Here is a 16,976-nt window from a genome sequence, read left to right on the forward strand (position 1 = left end):
AATTGGGCTACTCTTTAAAAGGTAGTTACCCTTTAAATGCCTTTTAGAAAGGGTTAATACTGATTTGCACTCAAGTATTAAGAGACGATCAATAACCTATTCTTTCTGGAAGCAAAAGCAGCAAGAGGTCACCTGTCGGGTGGGAGGAAAACGACATGGAGGAACATGGAAAATGGAAATAGAAAAGCAAGCCAGGGAACAGAGAACCCTCACCTTATGGAACAACAGCTGAAGCCCTGGGCCCTGGTGGGGCTGATGCACTCAGTCTGAGACAAACTTAGAGCCCAGGAAACGAACTCAGGGAGAGGAGGAAAGAGGGGCTACCAAAACAAAACTTCACAACTTCATAATGTAGCCTAGCGCATCCCTGACCATCCAGGCAGTTAAATCGGCTATGGAAGCAAGTGTGTACATGGCTCTCTGTGAGTTCACAAAGAACCTTCTCTCATAGCAGACCTGCCAAGAAAAGTAGCGGTCAGCCCTGGCAGATGCTCACACTCAGTCGGTCTGGAGGGTGGCACCTACAAGTGTGAGGCACTGAGGGGAACCCCGCACATCACAGGAGAACAAGAGGACTCCCTGAGTAAGGAGGAGAAGCTGGTGAACATGACCTGAGGCATTGGAGGCTCTGGCCTAGGTCTTGCGGAAGAGAGGGCAGGACGGTGTTGTACCGTAGACAATGGCCATGGCTGAGGGCTGCGTGGAGACCCAGAAGTAAGAGCATCTTCCTCACAAGGCCTGTGAGTGGCACTGGGAACCACTTACAACCACATTGTACTCCTATGTCCTTTCTCTACTGCCAGAACCTCCACACTGCTTGTGAGCCAAGAGCTCCTTTTTCTTTTTTTCGAAACAGGAGTCTTGCCGTGTCGCCCAGGCTGGAGTACAGTGGCACGATCTCAGCTCACTGCAACTCCACCTCCCAGGTTCAAGTAATTCTCCTGCCTCAGCCTCCCAAGTAGCTGGGACGACAGGCACGTACCACCATGTCCAGCTAATTTTTGTATTTTTAGTAGAGATGGGATTTCACCATGTTGGCCAGGCTGGTCTCCAACTCCTGACCTCAAGTGATCTGCCTGCCTCAGCCTCCCAAAGTGCTGGGATTAACAGGTGTGAGCCACCATATCCAGTCCAACAGCTCCTTTTGAATACATTATGACGGGGTGAATCCCCAGGCTTCTGAGCAGGGCTTGAGCCAAAGTAGTATTACCAGAGTCACCCCTGAGGGGTAACCCCAGACCTCCCTGCCACTGGTGGGGGCACTTTTGGCGGTGAGACAGGGAGACACACTTCTTGAAACATTTCATAAAAACTTACTTTTTACTATCTCGCCGGGGAAAAAATAGCAAATCTGCTAAAAATTCCATAACTTCTCCAACCAGCATGTTTTTCTTGCCAAACAAGCTTTTCCTGATATTTAAGCACTCTTGAAGTTTCATTTTTGCAAGAGAGGTATTTCCAGCAACGAACCTGAAAATAAAACACACGTGTGTTTTTTACTGGGCATGTTGGTTACATTCATTGTGCAGTCAATCATAATTCTCATAAACATCTTGGATTTTATATAAAAAATCTGTCCTGGAAAATATAAAAAAGAGCAATTTATAATAGTAGAGATGCAAGAACTTCAAAGTGATTTATAAGAAATTTGTACATCTTTATCTTTTTTTTTTTTTTTTTTTTTTTTTGAGACGGAGTCTCGATCTGTCGCCCAGGCTGGAGTGCAGTGGCGCGATCTCGGCTCACTGCAAGCTCCGCCTCCTGGACCGACGCCATTCTCCTGCCTCAGCCTCCCGAGTAGCTGGGACCACAGGCGCCCGCCTCCGCGCCTGGCTAATTTTTTGTATTTTTAGTAGAGACGGGGTTTCACCGTTTTAGCCAGGATGGTCTCGATCTCCTGACCTTGTGATCCACCCGCCTCAGCCTCCCAAAGTGCTGGGATTACAGACGTGAGCCACTGCGCCCGGCCAAAATTTGTACATCTTTTTTAAAAAACTAGAGAGCTGGGCATGGTGGCTGTTGCCTGTAATCCAGTTACTCAGGAGGCTGATGCAGGAGGATTGCTTGAGGCCAGGAGTTCAAGATCAGCCTGGGTAACATAGCAAGACCCCATCTCTAAAAAAATAATAAATAAATAAATAAGTAAGCCAGGCATGGTAGTGCATACCTGTAGTCCCAGCTACTGGGCAGGCTAAGGCAAGAGGATCGCTTGATCCCCTTTCAGTGAGCTATGATTGCACCACTGCATACCAGTCTGGGCGACAGAACAAGATCCCTGACTCTTAAAAAAAATTTAAAAACTAGAGCACTATTTTCACCCTCAGGACTGCTGACATTTAGGCTGGATAAATCTTTGTTGTAGGGGGCTATCCTGTGCATTGTGTGATGTTTAGCAGCATCCCTGGCCCCTACATACTGGATGCCAATAACAATCACCCAAGACATGACAACAAAAATGTCTTCAGGCATTGCCAAAAGTCCCCTGGGTGGGGAGGGGCCCAAAATTGCCCCTGGCTGAGAACCACTAAGCAAGAGAATAAAAACGTTAACCATCAGCATTTCTTAACTAAATCAGTTAGTCAGGAAATGGATGAACAGGTGTAGGTTAAGTATCTTAATTGTAAGAATAAAAGCTAGTGCAAAAAACAAAAAAAAAATTTTAATACATGTTTACATTAGAACACCTTCGATGTATTTCATGGTAGCTTGATTACGGGGATTGTTATCCAGTAAGTTGGAAATTTCAGTTGCATATTCCAAAATGTGGTTTTCTTTCAAGTATTCTTCAGATGCTGACTTTGCCAGGTTGTTCAAAACTCTGACTGCAGGGAATAAATTGGCAAAGAATATGATGCTTAAGGGTTTTTTTTTTCCACAAAAGAATTAAGATGTCAATAGGCATGGCATTTAATATCATTTCATCAGTGGCAATAGGCAGGTTTTTCTTAATAAATCCACTACTGACATATACTGCATGGACATTGGCTTTCATGCAACATGTTTGTGTATGCACAGCAGTTTTAGAGCCAAGGAGCCAAGACAATAGATTGAAACCAAATTCTGAGTTTGTCTGCAAATGAACAGATCAGAAATAGAGTGAAAATATGGATACAATGGAGCCAGTTATCACCAAGGTAACTGAGCCCTACAAAAGGCAGCCAGTACAGCCCTGCAACAAGACACAATAGAACTACACAGCCTTATAACAAGAAGCACACGAATGAGTCTCACAAACCCAATTAATAAATACTGCGTTGTACCTAGATATGCACACCCTTGGGAATGCACTCTCTGCAAAGGCCCCATAATTTTGTTCCTTTATTGAGAGTTAAATATTTTGACAATAATACAGACTCCTAAAAAGTAGAAAGTGGTTTTTAAGCCATACTTTGTTATGGGAAGAGAAACAGAAATAATTGTTTGGGCTCAGTTGAGTTCCCTCAAAATTTGTATGTTGAAGTCCTAACCCCCAGTATCTCAGAATGCGATAGTATTTGCAAATTAGATCCTTAAAGAAGTAAGTTAAAACGAGGTCATTAGGGTGGGCCCTAATCCAATATGATGGGTGTCCTTAGAAGAAAAGGAGGCAAGGATGGACACACACACACACACACACACACACACACACACATGCCAAGAAAAAGTTGTATGAGGACACAGGGAGAAGGCAGTCATCTGCAAGCCAAAGAGAGAGGTATCAGGAGAAAAACAAAACAAAACAAAACCCTGCTGACACCTTGACCTTGGACTTCTAGCCTGCAGAACTTTGAGAAGTAAGTTGCTATTGTTTATGCCACCCAGGCTGTGGTCCTCTGATTGTTATGGCAGCTCTAGCAGACTCATAGAATAATGTTCCAAGAAGGTGTTATTAGAGCATTGCTGGCAGCACAGAAGAGCAGATTTAACTCCTTGTGCTGTGGAATTCAGGCTTCATTAAGAAGGATTAGCATTAAGCTATCAAGTAGCATCTCTCGCCATCATCAGTAGTGCCTAATTCATTGCCCAGTGCCCACTGTAGGCTTCTCTGTCTTCCCCCACCCAGGGCCTCATGCCTTGCACTTGGACACCAGGGCAGGACAGTCACGTAACTGGTCTCTCTGTGTCCACTCTTACCCAACATGTAATCCATTCTCCATGCAGCAGCAAAAGTGATCTCAAGACAGAAATCAGAGATGTCATCACCACCCTAAGTCCCTGCAATGGCTTCCCTTTGCACTTAGAACAAAATCTAAATGCCTGCCCAAGGCCCAAGGCCCAAAGCCCAAGGCCCTGCACAATCAGGGTTCAGCTGCCTCCTGCTCTTTGCACACTGAGGCTTCCTTCCACTTCTAGGACAGGCCCAGCCCTCCCCCATCTCATGTTCTTCCCTCTACCAAGACTGCCCCCTCCCTCACCACATGTGGCTCCGATAATCCACTGGGTCTCAGCTTCACTGTCCCCTCCCCAAAAAGGCATCTTGATCTGCCTTTCATAAATATTCCCCCCACCAACACACACACACACACACACCCCAATGCTCTAGCTCTATTTCTTGTTTGCATTTATGACAGCTTGCAATCATTTCATGGGTTGGCTCACTTATATTTTCTGTAGTACCTCCTTTAGAGGGTAGAGTTGGTGTTCCTGCCTAGACCACTTTTCTGGACTCAGCATAGTACCTGGTGCATGCAGGCAATCGGTAAACAACTCTTGAGTGCATGAATACTGGTCAGGGTGGAATCCTCACTCCCACCTCTTCATCTGCTTGCTCAACCCATAAGCCCACACCTAACCCTTGTCAGGGGACCAGAACTACAGTGTGATTCTATCAAAGCTGCCACAAATGACACCAATACTTCCTAGCATCCCATTTTACCAGGCCCCCGCGACTCTACCCCTGCTCATTTGGTCTCCTTGGAAAATTAACACTTGTATATACCAAGCCATGGTGGCCTGACCCCTTGGAACTCTGCATTCTGGACTCTTCAGCTGCCTCTGGAGGGCCAGGCCCAGCTCCCACATAAGTGGCCCTGATTGCCACTAAGGTCCCAGCATACCTGTGACCAGGCTTGCCTGCATTAGGACAACAACTTGGAAGCTAGACTCTATATATCAAAGATTAGAGCTTCATAAATGTCTAGAAGAAATTCCGTCCAACAAGGAGTTGCCCAGACGTGCTCTGGGGTCTAGCTTGGACCAGACAGCCTAGCTTCAGACTGATAGCTGCAGGAGCTGATGTAGTTTAAGTAATTTAATCTCTCTGACATTCAGCTATACATGCTCTATGAGGTATGTTTGAGGATAAAAGAGATCATCAGCATAAAGTACACAGTAAACACTCAACAAACGATAACTATGGCTACAAAAGTGAACTTGCAGATGAGAACCTTAGAGAGGGTAAGTAGCTTGCCCGAGGTGACCTCTGATCTTCTAGCCATGGGGCAGAATTGCCCAAGGGACCTTTGATCTTCTAGCCATGGGGCAGATTTCAGAAACAGCTGCAATTCTCTACACTAGTGTTTACCCAACTACCTTTTGCTATGCTATGCTACTCTGTACTTCCTCCTATCAAGAGGTGGACACAGCCTGGTGACTTGCTTTGGCCAACTGAATGAGGTGGAAAGAGGCATTGTACCAGTTCTGAGCCTAAGTCTAGGCTTCTGCTCTCCCTTTTGGAATCCTGTGAGCTGCCAAGTGAAGAGAACCAGGCTGTCCTCCTGGAGGATGAGGAACACATGGTCCAGCCACCCCTGTCATCCCAGCCAGACAACCACCAGACAATAAGTAAGGTTCAACCAGCCAGCCCCATCAGCCCTGCCAGCTGACCTCAGACGCTTGCCTGGGCCAAGCCCAAATCTGTTGAGCCCACCTGGACCAGTGGAATCCCCCAGCTGACCTACAGGCTCATGGCGGATATAAACATTGTTTTAAGCCACAGAGTTTTGGGATGGTTTGTTATGCAACAAAAGCTAATTGATACAGCCATGTAAGTATGACACACATTTAGAGACCTCTAGTCTGACTGTAAATGGGTGAGTCAAAATTGCTTAATAGCTTAATCCACTAAAGATTCTTTGTCTCTGCTATGTCAGTGATAACAGAGTAGCCTCAGGCATCAAATACTGGAGAATAAAACATTGGCTGCCACTCATCAATTAGTACCTACTTATGTGCCGGGCACCATTCTGTGTGCTTTCCAGCCTCCTAACGCTTTTAGTCACAACAATATGCAATGTGGATGCTATTTTTATCCCTTCCTTATAAATACAAAAACTGTGACCCAGAAAGTTTAAGTAATGTCTCTAAAGGCACAGAGAGCTAATAAGTGAAGAAATGGGGTTTAAACCCAGAAAAGCTGGTTTCAGAGTTGAACCATGATGACCCCACCTTACTGCTTGAAGCTTCCTTCTCTGAAGCTCACCCTAACAATGACATTCTAATAGGGTGGTCCCTCAGAATCAGGAACACTTTATGTTCAATCCTCACGTACCCACCAGCCCACCAAAAACACCAAGTAGGCTGGGCACCGTGGCTCACGCCTGTAATCAAAGCACTTTGGGAGGCCAAGGCGGGCAGATCACCTGAAGACAGGAGTTCGAAACCAGCCTGGCCACATCTATACTAAAAGTACAAAAATTAGCCAGGCATAGTGGTGGGTGCCGGTAATCCCAGCTTCTCGGGAGGCTGAGGCAGGAGAACCTCTTGAACCCAGAAGGCAGAGGTTGCGGTGAGCCAAGATCGCACCACTGCACTCCAGCCTGGGTGACAGAGCGAGACTCTGTCTCAAAAACAAAACAAAACAAAACAAAACAATACAAAAACACCAAGTAAACAAAACACACACATCCATTTCCTTTTTCTCACAGATAGGAATAGCCCAGGAGGAGACTGACTCTGTGACACATGAGAGGCTGTTCCCTCTGCATGTGTCCACCGTACCTTTCTGCTTCACCAAGTCCTGGCTGTCTTCTAAGTCACTAAGCGAAAGATGCAGCATGCTTGACCATGCTTTCCGGAAATACTGGAACCCTTCCTGAGTCATTCCAGTTTCAAGATACAGTTCTCCAATAGCATTCTGTACTTTGAGAAGCATGTCTGTCATGGACTGGCTCTGTACAAAATGAAAAGGGAACCACCCCTGAGAAAACACAGCATTAGGATAGATACAGATACCACATACCTACCCAACAAAGCTTTATTCATAATGACATTGAAAAAGACTGTATGCTTTACATGATTTCTTAGGAAATTCTAAATATATATATAAGATAATGGTTATGGTGAAAGATTTATAGGGAGGTATTGCAAACCCAGTTAATTTTTGTATGTTTAGTAGAGACAGGGTTTCACTGTGGTTGGCCAGGCTGGTATTGAACTCCTGACCTCAAGTGAACCGCCCGCCTCGGCCTCCCAAAGTGCTGGGATTGCAGGCGCGAGCCACCGCGCCCAGTGGAAATAAAAATTTTAAAGAACAACGTGACAATGTCTTGCATGTGTTAAAGATTTCAGAGGAGGTGGTATCCAGAATTCAAATGAACAGCTGTGAACGCTGCTTGAATTCAAATGTGACCAGAGAGCAGCTAAGTTTATGTTTGACACATTTGTGCACAGAGACTTGAATTTAAATTCCCCTTACTGGTCTAGTATATTTATTTCAGGATATAAGGAAAAACTTCCCCTTTGCCCTCTGAAGTTTTGCTGAAAAAATCAACTGACAAAAGGCAGATTAACAGGAGAAATTGCATACACATTTGTTAGCACGCACGGGGGGAATTACAGAATATAGACATTTATATACCCTACCTCTTAGGAGAAGGGAGATGGGGAAGTAAAGATAATTTTAGGGGGTAGTAAATTATTTTTAGGGGAATTCAATGACCCAACGCACCACCATGCTCAGTTAAGTTTTGTACTTTTTGTAAAGATGGGGTTTCACCGTCCTGGCCAGGCTGGTCTTGAACTCCTGACCTCAAGCGATCCATCTACTTCAGCCTCCCAAAGTGCTGGGATTACAGGCATGAGCCACTGCACCTAGCCCCACAGATCACTTTTTAATAAGCTTATCACCTAAGTCAGGGTTTCTCAACCCGGCACCATCTGGCATTTTGGGCAGGATGACCCTGTGCTGTGAGGAACTATGCTCTACGGGATGTTCAGCAGCACCTCTGGCCTACCCACTGGATGCCAGTAGCAACTCTCCCCCAAGCTATGACAACCAAAAGTGTCTCCAGCCTTGCCAAATGTTCCCTGGGGACCAAAATTGTCCCCTAGTTGAAAACTGCTGGATTAAATTTTAAAATGACCTTATCTGAAGAAATTTTAAAAGCAGTAAAGTACACAATGCATATGTCACAAATAACAAGATCTTTCCCCTCAAGAATGTTAGTTTGCTATAACAAGAGATGACCACCCAAAAAGAATGTCAGGTACATAACAATGCATTTCTCAGAACAGATTTCTGTTGTTAAGTGATGTTTGACTATATTTACATAGCATTAATATTCTTTACTAGCTCTTAAGACAGTTTGTAATTATATATTGATTTGAATAATCATTAGACTAATGTCTTATTAATAGTTATTTCTCCCAATTGACTGTAAGCTGCCTGCGGGTAGAAATCACGTTTGATTCTTGCTATTGTATACCTGGAGCTGGGTATGATGAAGCCTCTATAAATATTTTGATCTCCATTTACACAGCATTAGGGTGGGTCAGTTACCACTTCAAAAGCAAAGTGATGATAAAAATGAAATATGCCAAACTTGATTTGTATTAAAAATAACATGTTAGAAACCAAGGAAAAAAAAAAAAAAGAATGTCAGGCACATATTTCAAAGAAGTTGTTATTGCCCAAAATAGTCATAAAACCTCTTTTGGAAGTGCCTTTGGAGCCTAAAAACATTCTTTTCATAGTCTTCACGGTGGCTAGTCCCAAAGAACTGTTGCAAAAATATTTTGAAGATAGAATCATAAGATTGATGCCTCCAGAAGGAGCACTCTGAAGTGGGAAGTTCTCTTAAAAGCTTAAATCAAACTCCCTTATATTTCTCATCTAGGCCTCACTTGCTTAATTACACAAAGACAGTAATAACAAAACAGCTACCATACTTAACATCTTACTGTGTGCCGGACGTTACGTGAAGTGCTTTATGCACCTTCTTACTTGAACGTGTTAACAGCCCCATGAGATAGGTATCAGAATCCTCAAAAATGAGACCCCACCAGAGCGCAGGTTAAAATTCCTACCAAGATCACACAAGCAGAAAAGTGGCAAAACTGGGATTTAAATCTGGGTCAGTCTGAAAACAGCCCACGCTCTATTCACAATTGCATGCCACCTTCTAAGGGCATGGAGGAACCTGCCAGTTCAAACTGATTTATGGATTCACCTCTCACAGTTATTAAGCACCCACAGGCTATAATATGCCATGGAGGAACAAAAATTGGTAAACAAACATGGTCTCTGCCATAAAAGGACTTTCACTACTGAGTCTTTTAAGTCTCTTTGCTAGAACTCCTTCTAGAAAGACATACGTTGATGGCGACGAGGGCAGTGTTTTATGAAAGTTTAAAGGTATTTGTTTTAAAATAAAAACAGCTTTGTCTTGAGTTAGACTACCTTAAACCCACAAATTCTACTGAAATCAGTGAAAGTTAATACTTTAAAAAAAAAATAGCAGTTAGTTCAGGCGTGGTGACTCACACCTGTAATCCTAGCACTTTGGAAGGCCAAGATGGGAGGATCACTTGAGTTCAGGAGTTTGAGACCAGCCTAAGCAACATAGCAAAATCCTGTCTCTACAAAAAAATTGAAAAATTAGCCAGGCGTGGTAGGGCACCCCTGTGGTTCCAGCTACTTGGGAGACTGAGGTGGGATGACTGATTAAGCCGGGAAGGTTAAGGCTGCAGTGAGTCATGATCACACCACTGCACTCCAGCCTGGACGACAGAGCAAGACCCTGTCCTCCCAAAAAATAAATTTACATTAAATAAAATAGTAGTTAAATGTTATCATAAGCATATAGTTGTTATGAGTTATGTTATGTTATGAGTTATGTTATGAGTGATGCTTTCACTGTAGTCAACAAAGCCAAAAGTTCATAGTTCAGAAAAAGCAAATCAATATAGAGACATCAATCAACCTTACCCAATATCCTTTTTTTTTTTTTTTTTTTTTGATGGAGTCTTACTCTGTCACCAGGCTGGAGTGCAGTGGAGCGATCTCTGCTCACTGTAACCTCCACCTCCGAGGTTCAAGGGATTCTCCTTGCTTCAGCCTCCCGAGTAACTGGGACTACAGGCGCGTGCCGCTATGACCAGCTAATTTTTGTATTTTTAGTAGAGATAGGGTTTCACCATGTTGGCCAGGATGGTCTCGATCTCTTGACCTCATGATCCACCTGCCTTGGCCCCCAAAAATGCTGGGATTACAGGCGTAAGCCACCGTGCCTGGCCTCCCAACATCTTTATGAAACTTATTACCAAGTCTTTGGCTAGTCTTTTATTAATTCATTTAAATCTACCACTGTATTTCCATTTTTGCTTTATGAACATTTCTTTTTTTTTCCAAAGTGTCACCTATCAGTACTCATTCATTCTACAATGATTCCTATCTACTTATTGTTTGTTGTCATTAATGTATAGTTGGGGCATGGGTTAAAACCACAGCTTCCTTATTGGTGAACAAAATGGATTCCTCTAGTGCATTAAATTACCTTTACATAAACAAAGGTAAATAATATCTGAAAACACAAATAATATCTAACACAAAAGGAATAAAGTTTGAAGGATTTAAAATTTACTCTCAGTTTACCTGTACTAACATGTCCTCAACACTCAACAACAACTCTTCTGCTTCATTGGTCTTGCCCATAAACTTCAAAAAACTCCCAATAAAGAACATTAATCGACATTTGTCAGGGACAGTAAGTTCAATAAGCCTGCATTGCAGCACTAGAATGGAAAGAAAAGTAAATAATCCCACAGTATATTTGGGAAAGAACAAAGAGTACCCATTGCTTAATCTTAATCTTGCTATAAAAGTTAAATGTATTAGCCATAGTTCAGGTTCTCTCTCAAGGGTTCAGCACTTTGCTTCTATTAAGATTTACATATAATACTAAACAGTTTATACTATGACATGAAAAATAACTAATAATCTTTGTATGTAAATGCTGAAAACTATTCAAAAAAGAGTATTTATAGCTCAATCCATACATTGCTCTAATTTGTATTTTGGGGTGATTTTCAGATAAGAAGAAAAAGGTATTTAAATTTCTTACACCATTCTGCCCTCTGTTGCAACTATCTTGAAATGCTGGCTTTAACAGAAAGAAAATCCTAAAAGAACAAAATAAGGAGACATACCGTGTGTGTGTGTGTGTGTGTGTGTGTGTGTGTAATTATACCTTACACACAAATGAAAACAGAAGTTTTTAACTTAAGGACCCAATTAAATACATGGTGCTGCAAATCTTCATTTTCAGAATTTCCTTTCCCATATGTTCCAGTATCTAAATGTCCACATTTGTTCATTTGTTAAAATTATGGCATTTAATATGTTTGACATATATTCTTTGCTCTTCATCCATTCCTTTGCTCACATTGAAGTCACCTCAGCCTTGAATATTCTCCTGCTTTCTTTCTGCCTGTTTTTCCATGGATCACATTCCACAACCCTCAGCTTTGTAGGGAGGCTGGAGCTATGGTGCTTCAAGTCAAAAAGCAAAAACTAAAACACAGACAAGGGAGAGAGAATGCTGAAGGCCAGAGTCCAAGATGTTTGTGCAAAGTGGCAGTTCAAGCAATGGGGCCTGGGGTGGGAATGAGAACTCAGAGGAAGAAGCAAGAGACAGGGAGCCTCAGAGTCAGGAGGAGCTGCTTGGAGCAGGCAAACAAGGATGTCTGGACAAACAGTGCAGGGATGGGCTCCTGCCCAGGGTGAGGCTTCTGCACATTCAGGAGGACTTTGCTTCCAGATTCCTGACAAGGGCTCAGGTTGAAATGGATGATGTCCGTCACTGCATTTAATATTCATTTCAACAATCTCCTGTGCTTTAAGAACCCCTTATCCATAAACCCCTCCTCCTACCCTACCACACACTCACATTCACTAACTTAGCACCAATGTAGAGTCTGAGAAGACAAACATAATTTTTCTCATTATAAAACTAATATATGTATATTATAGAAAACTTAGAAAATACAGAAAACTACAACTAAGAAATTTAAAAACCCATAATTGCACCAAAGATAATCTCTGTTAAGATATTGCTGCTATATGACTTCTAATCTTTTGGGTGTACCATATAACACAAACACACACACACACATATACGCTTTTTTTTAATTAAAATTGGGATCATCCTACACCTAATGTGAATGTGCTAGATATTGGGCATATATATATCAAATATAATACAATCAATCATTTCTGCTCTCATGGAACTTAAAATCTATCAAAAATATAATGTGAACAATTTTCCATATCCTTAAATATTCTTTGAGAGCATACATATTTAAGATCAGATTTTATTTCATTTACTGATTATTATTAGTCAATTTTTCACTTTTTTTTTTTGAGATGGAGTCTCGCTCTGTCGCCCAGGCTGGAGTGCAGTGGCACGATCCTGGCTCACTGGAAGCTCCGCCTCCCAGGTTCATGCCATTCTCCTGCCTCAGCCTCCCTAGTAGCTGGCACCCACCACCACACCTGGCTAATTATTTTTATATTTTTAGTAGAGACGGGGTTTCACCATGTTAGCCAGGATGGTCTCGATCTCCTGACCTAGTGATCCACCCGCCTTGGCCTCCCAAAGTGCTGGGATTACAGGCATGAGCCACTGCGCCCGGCCAATTTTTCACTATTATAAGATGCTACCTAATTGAGAATTATTCACAGAAATCTTTGTCAACACCCCTGATTATTTCCTTGGAACAATTTTTAGAAATTGAAAATCACAGTAGACTCATATTTTTAAGGCTTTGATATATATTGCCAAATTACTCCCCAGAAAGATTGCCCCAATATACATTCTCACCTGTATCATGTAAAAGTACCTATTTTCTCACATCTTTGCCAATATTATTATTGTTTATAAAAATCCTTGCAAAAAAATCATTGCCAATTTGGTATCTGAAAAAACAGCATCCTACTGTTGTTGGATTTTTGTTGTTGGCTTTTTTTTTTTTTTTTTTGGAGACGGAGTCTTGCTCTGTTGCCCAGGCTGGAGTGCAGTGGCACCATCTCAGCTCACTGCAACCTCCGCCTCCCAGGTTCAAGCAATTCTCCTGCCTCAGACTTCTGAGTACCTGGGACTATAGGTGCATAGCGCCATGCCCAGCTAATTGTTTGTATTTTTGTACAGACAGGGTTTCACCCTATTGCCTGGACCAGTCTCGAACTCCTGAGCTCAGGGAATCCACCTGCCTGGGCCTCTCAAAGTGCTAGGATTACAGATGTGAGCCACTGTGCTCAGCCCCTACTATTGTTTTAATTTGCATTTATTTGATTACTAGTGAAACAGAATATTTTAACATATTTATTAACAATTTATACTGTTTTTCATCGACTCTAATGTGCCTCAATTGCAAGATGCATCCTTATTTCAGAAATATTTAGTTTGAGAAAGTATGCATCTTAGAACCAACAGAATCTGGTACTTCTTCTTCAGTGAACTCGTTTCTCCAGCAATCATTTCCTGAGCACCATGGGCACTTGCCATGGACCAGGCAGAGTCCTGGGGGGAGTAGATAAAGGAGGAGTCCAGGCAGACCCAGGCCCTGCCTTTTGGGTTGTCAAAATAGTAAGGAAGACAGACCATCTCATAATCATACAAGTAGATGCAAAATTAAACCTATGAAAATAATCATGAATGAGATGGTAAAATAAACTGGGGAAGGTTTCTCCAGAAAAGTGACAATTCAACTGCGCATTAAAGAAAGAACAGAAGGTTCTGAAGCAAAATGGTGAGGGAGAATGTGGGAAATTCTGGGCGGAGAGAACAGCATGTCCAAAGGCTCTAGGGCAGGAAAAAGTGTGGAGTCTAGAAAATTGAGAGGAGGAGACTGAAGAGTAGAGACAATAAGGACATTTGATTCAAGAGAAGGATAGAGATATAGAAAGATGCCAGTCAGCACCCACCCCATGCCCAGTGCTGCTCCAGACACAGGAGACACGGCAATAAACCCAAGAGGAAGGGTCCTACTCTCAAGGACCTGCTTGCCAGTGGCTGGAAGGCCTACAGGCAGGGAAGGAGGAGCTGAGTTTTTTTTTTTTTTTTTTTAAGTAAAGAAGACAATGTCAGGTAGCAGTAAAAGTTACACAGAAAAATTAAGTTACATTAGCATGATCAAGAATGTCTAAATGTAACATTATATTGAGGAAGCCACTGTGAGAAAGTCATGCTTCAGCTCAGATCTGAATAACCAGAAAAAAAATGGTGCTATAAATATCAATAACAAAAAGAGCATTTTTGGCAGAAGGAACAGTGGGTGCCAAGGCCCAAAGGGAAATGTACTTGAAGGACAAAAAGAAGGCCCATGTGGCTGGCATCTACAGGTCGAGACAAAGAATCTTAAAAGATGATATTACCCAGGCATGCAGGGGCCAGATTATATAAGGTATTGTAGTTTAGGCTGAAAAATTAAATTGTATCGTAAGTACAACAGCAGTCCATTGGAGTGGCCTTAATCTGGGAAGTGACATGATTTGGTCTATATTCTTAAGACCTAATTCTGGCTATTGTACACACAATACACTTTACAGGAACAAAAACTAAAGTGGGAAGACCAGTAAGTAGGCTATTACAATAGGCCAGGTAAGAGATAATAATGGTGGCATGGGCTCACTAGAGAGATGCCAGTGAAAGGGATATCCCTTCTCACCACTCCTATTTAAGATCATACTAGGAGTCCTACCTAGTGCAATAAGATAAGAAAATGAAATAAAAGGTATACATAGTGAGAAGGAAGAAATAAAACTGTCTTTGTTCACAAATGCTGTAATTGTTTATGTAGAAAATCCCAAAGAATCAACAACTTCTGGAAATAACAAGTAATTTATAGTAGGGTTGCAAGATTCAAGGTTAACACACAAGTCAATTGCTTTCCAATACACCAGCAATAAACATTGGAATTAGAAATTAAAAACACAATGCAATTTGTAATAGCACCAAAAGAAAATAAAATGGGTATAAATCTAACAAATTTAGAATCTATACGCAGAAAACCACAAAACTGTAATGAAAGAAGCCAAAGAAGATCTAAATAAATGAATAAGTATTCCATGGTAATGGATTGGAACACTCAATATTGTTAAGATGACAATTCTGCACTTGACCTGTAGATTCAATGCACTTCCAATCAAAATCCCAGCAAGCTATTATGTAAATATGACAAATTAATTCTAATGTCTATATGAAAAGGCAAAAGACCCCTAATAGCTATGTTAGCTCCCTAGGACTGCTACAAGAAATTACCACAAACAGGGTGGCTTAAAATAACAGATTTTTCTCTTACAGTCCTGAAGGCTAGAAGTCCAAAACCAAGGTATTAGCAAGGCCATGCTTTCTCTGAAGGCTTCGGGGAAGAATCCTTCCTTGCCTTTCTCCAGCTTCTGGTGACTCTGTGAAATCCTTGGTTCCTTGGCTTGGAGACGCATTACTCCAAACTCCACCCTTGTCTTAATGTGGTGTTCTCTTCTCTGTGTGCTGATGTCCAAAATTCCCTCCCTTATAAGGACTCTAGTTATTGGATTAGGGACCATCATGACCCAGTATGATTTAATCTTAACTTGATTAGATATGAAAATACCCTATTTCCAAATAAGGTTAGGTTACAAATAAGGTTAAATAAGGAGGTTAGGAATTGAAAATATCTTTTTTGGAAGACACAGTTCTATCCACTACAATAGCCAGCACAGTACTGAAAACGAACAAAATTAAAACGTGACTACTATCCAACTTCAAAACTTACTACATAGCTACACTAATAAAGATAGCATGGTATTTGTGTAAAAAATAGACACATCAACCAACGAAACAGAATAGAGAGCCCAGAAATAAAGCCACACACCTACCACCATCTGATCTTCGACAAAGTTGACAAAAACATGCAATGGGAAAAGGATTCCCTATTCAATAAATGGCGTTGGGATGACTAGCTAGCCATATGCAGAAGACTGAAACTGGACGTCTTCCTTATGCCATACACAAAAATCAACTCAAGATGGATTAAAGACTTAAAAGTAAAACCTAAAACTATAAAAGCCCTAGAAGATAACCTAGGAAATACCATTCTGGACATAGGCTCTGGCAAAGATTTCATGGTGAAGACCCCAAAGCAATTGTAACAAAAACAAAAATTGACAGTGGGAACTAATTAAACTAAAGATCTCTTACACAGCAAAAGAAACTATCAACGGAATAAAGAGACAACATACAGAATAAGAGAAAATATTTGCAAACTATGCATCTGACAAAGGTCCAATATCCAGAATCTATATGGCACTTAAGCAAATTAACAAGCAAAAAACAAACAACCCCATTAAAAAGTGGGGAAAGCAATATCATACAGAACGGGAAAAACTGGAAGCATTCCCCTTAAAAACTGGCACAAGACAGGGATGCCCTCTCTCACCACTCCTATTCGACATAGTGTTGGAAGTTCTGGCCAGCGCAATCAGGCAAGAGAAAGAAATAAAGGGTATTCAATTAGGAAAAGAAGGAGTCAAATTGTCCCTGTTTGCAGATGACATCATTGTTATTTTAGAAAACCCCATCATCTCAGCCCAAAATCTCTTTAAGCTGATAAGCAGCCTCAGCAAAGTCTCAGGATACAAAATCAATGTGCAAAAATCACAAGCATTCTTATACACTAATAACAGACAAACAGAGAGCCAAATCATGAATGAACTCCCATTCACAATTGCTTCAAAGAGAATAAAATACCTAGGAATCCAACTTTCAAGGGATGTGAAAGACCTCTTCAAGGAGAAC

The 16,976-nt window shown here is 41.7% G+C and overlaps 1 protein-coding gene across 1 annotated transcript in view; it reads right to left on the minus strand.

The window, feature by feature from the left end:
- The window catches only part of LOC102145519 (putative tetratricopeptide repeat protein 41), a 72,523-nt gene that overhangs the window by 16,223 nt on the left and 39,324 nt on the right, over positions 1-16,976 (minus strand). The window contains exons 9-12 of the mRNA XM_045365811.3: positions 10,793-10,932; positions 6,919-7,090; positions 2,675-2,822; positions 1,318-1,470 (exon numbers count right to left, since the gene is read on the minus strand). Coding sequence (XP_045221746.2) covers positions 1,318-1,470; positions 2,675-2,822; positions 6,919-7,090; positions 10,793-10,932 — 613 coding nt within the window. The remainder of the gene's footprint in view (positions 1-1,317; positions 1,471-2,674; positions 2,823-6,918; positions 7,091-10,792; positions 10,933-16,976) is intronic.

This window comes from Macaca fascicularis, chromosome 11 (assembly GCF_037993035.2).
Source record: "Macaca fascicularis isolate 582-1 chromosome 11, T2T-MFA8v1.1".
Taxonomy (NCBI): domain Eukaryota; kingdom Metazoa; phylum Chordata; class Mammalia; order Primates; family Cercopithecidae; genus Macaca; species Macaca fascicularis.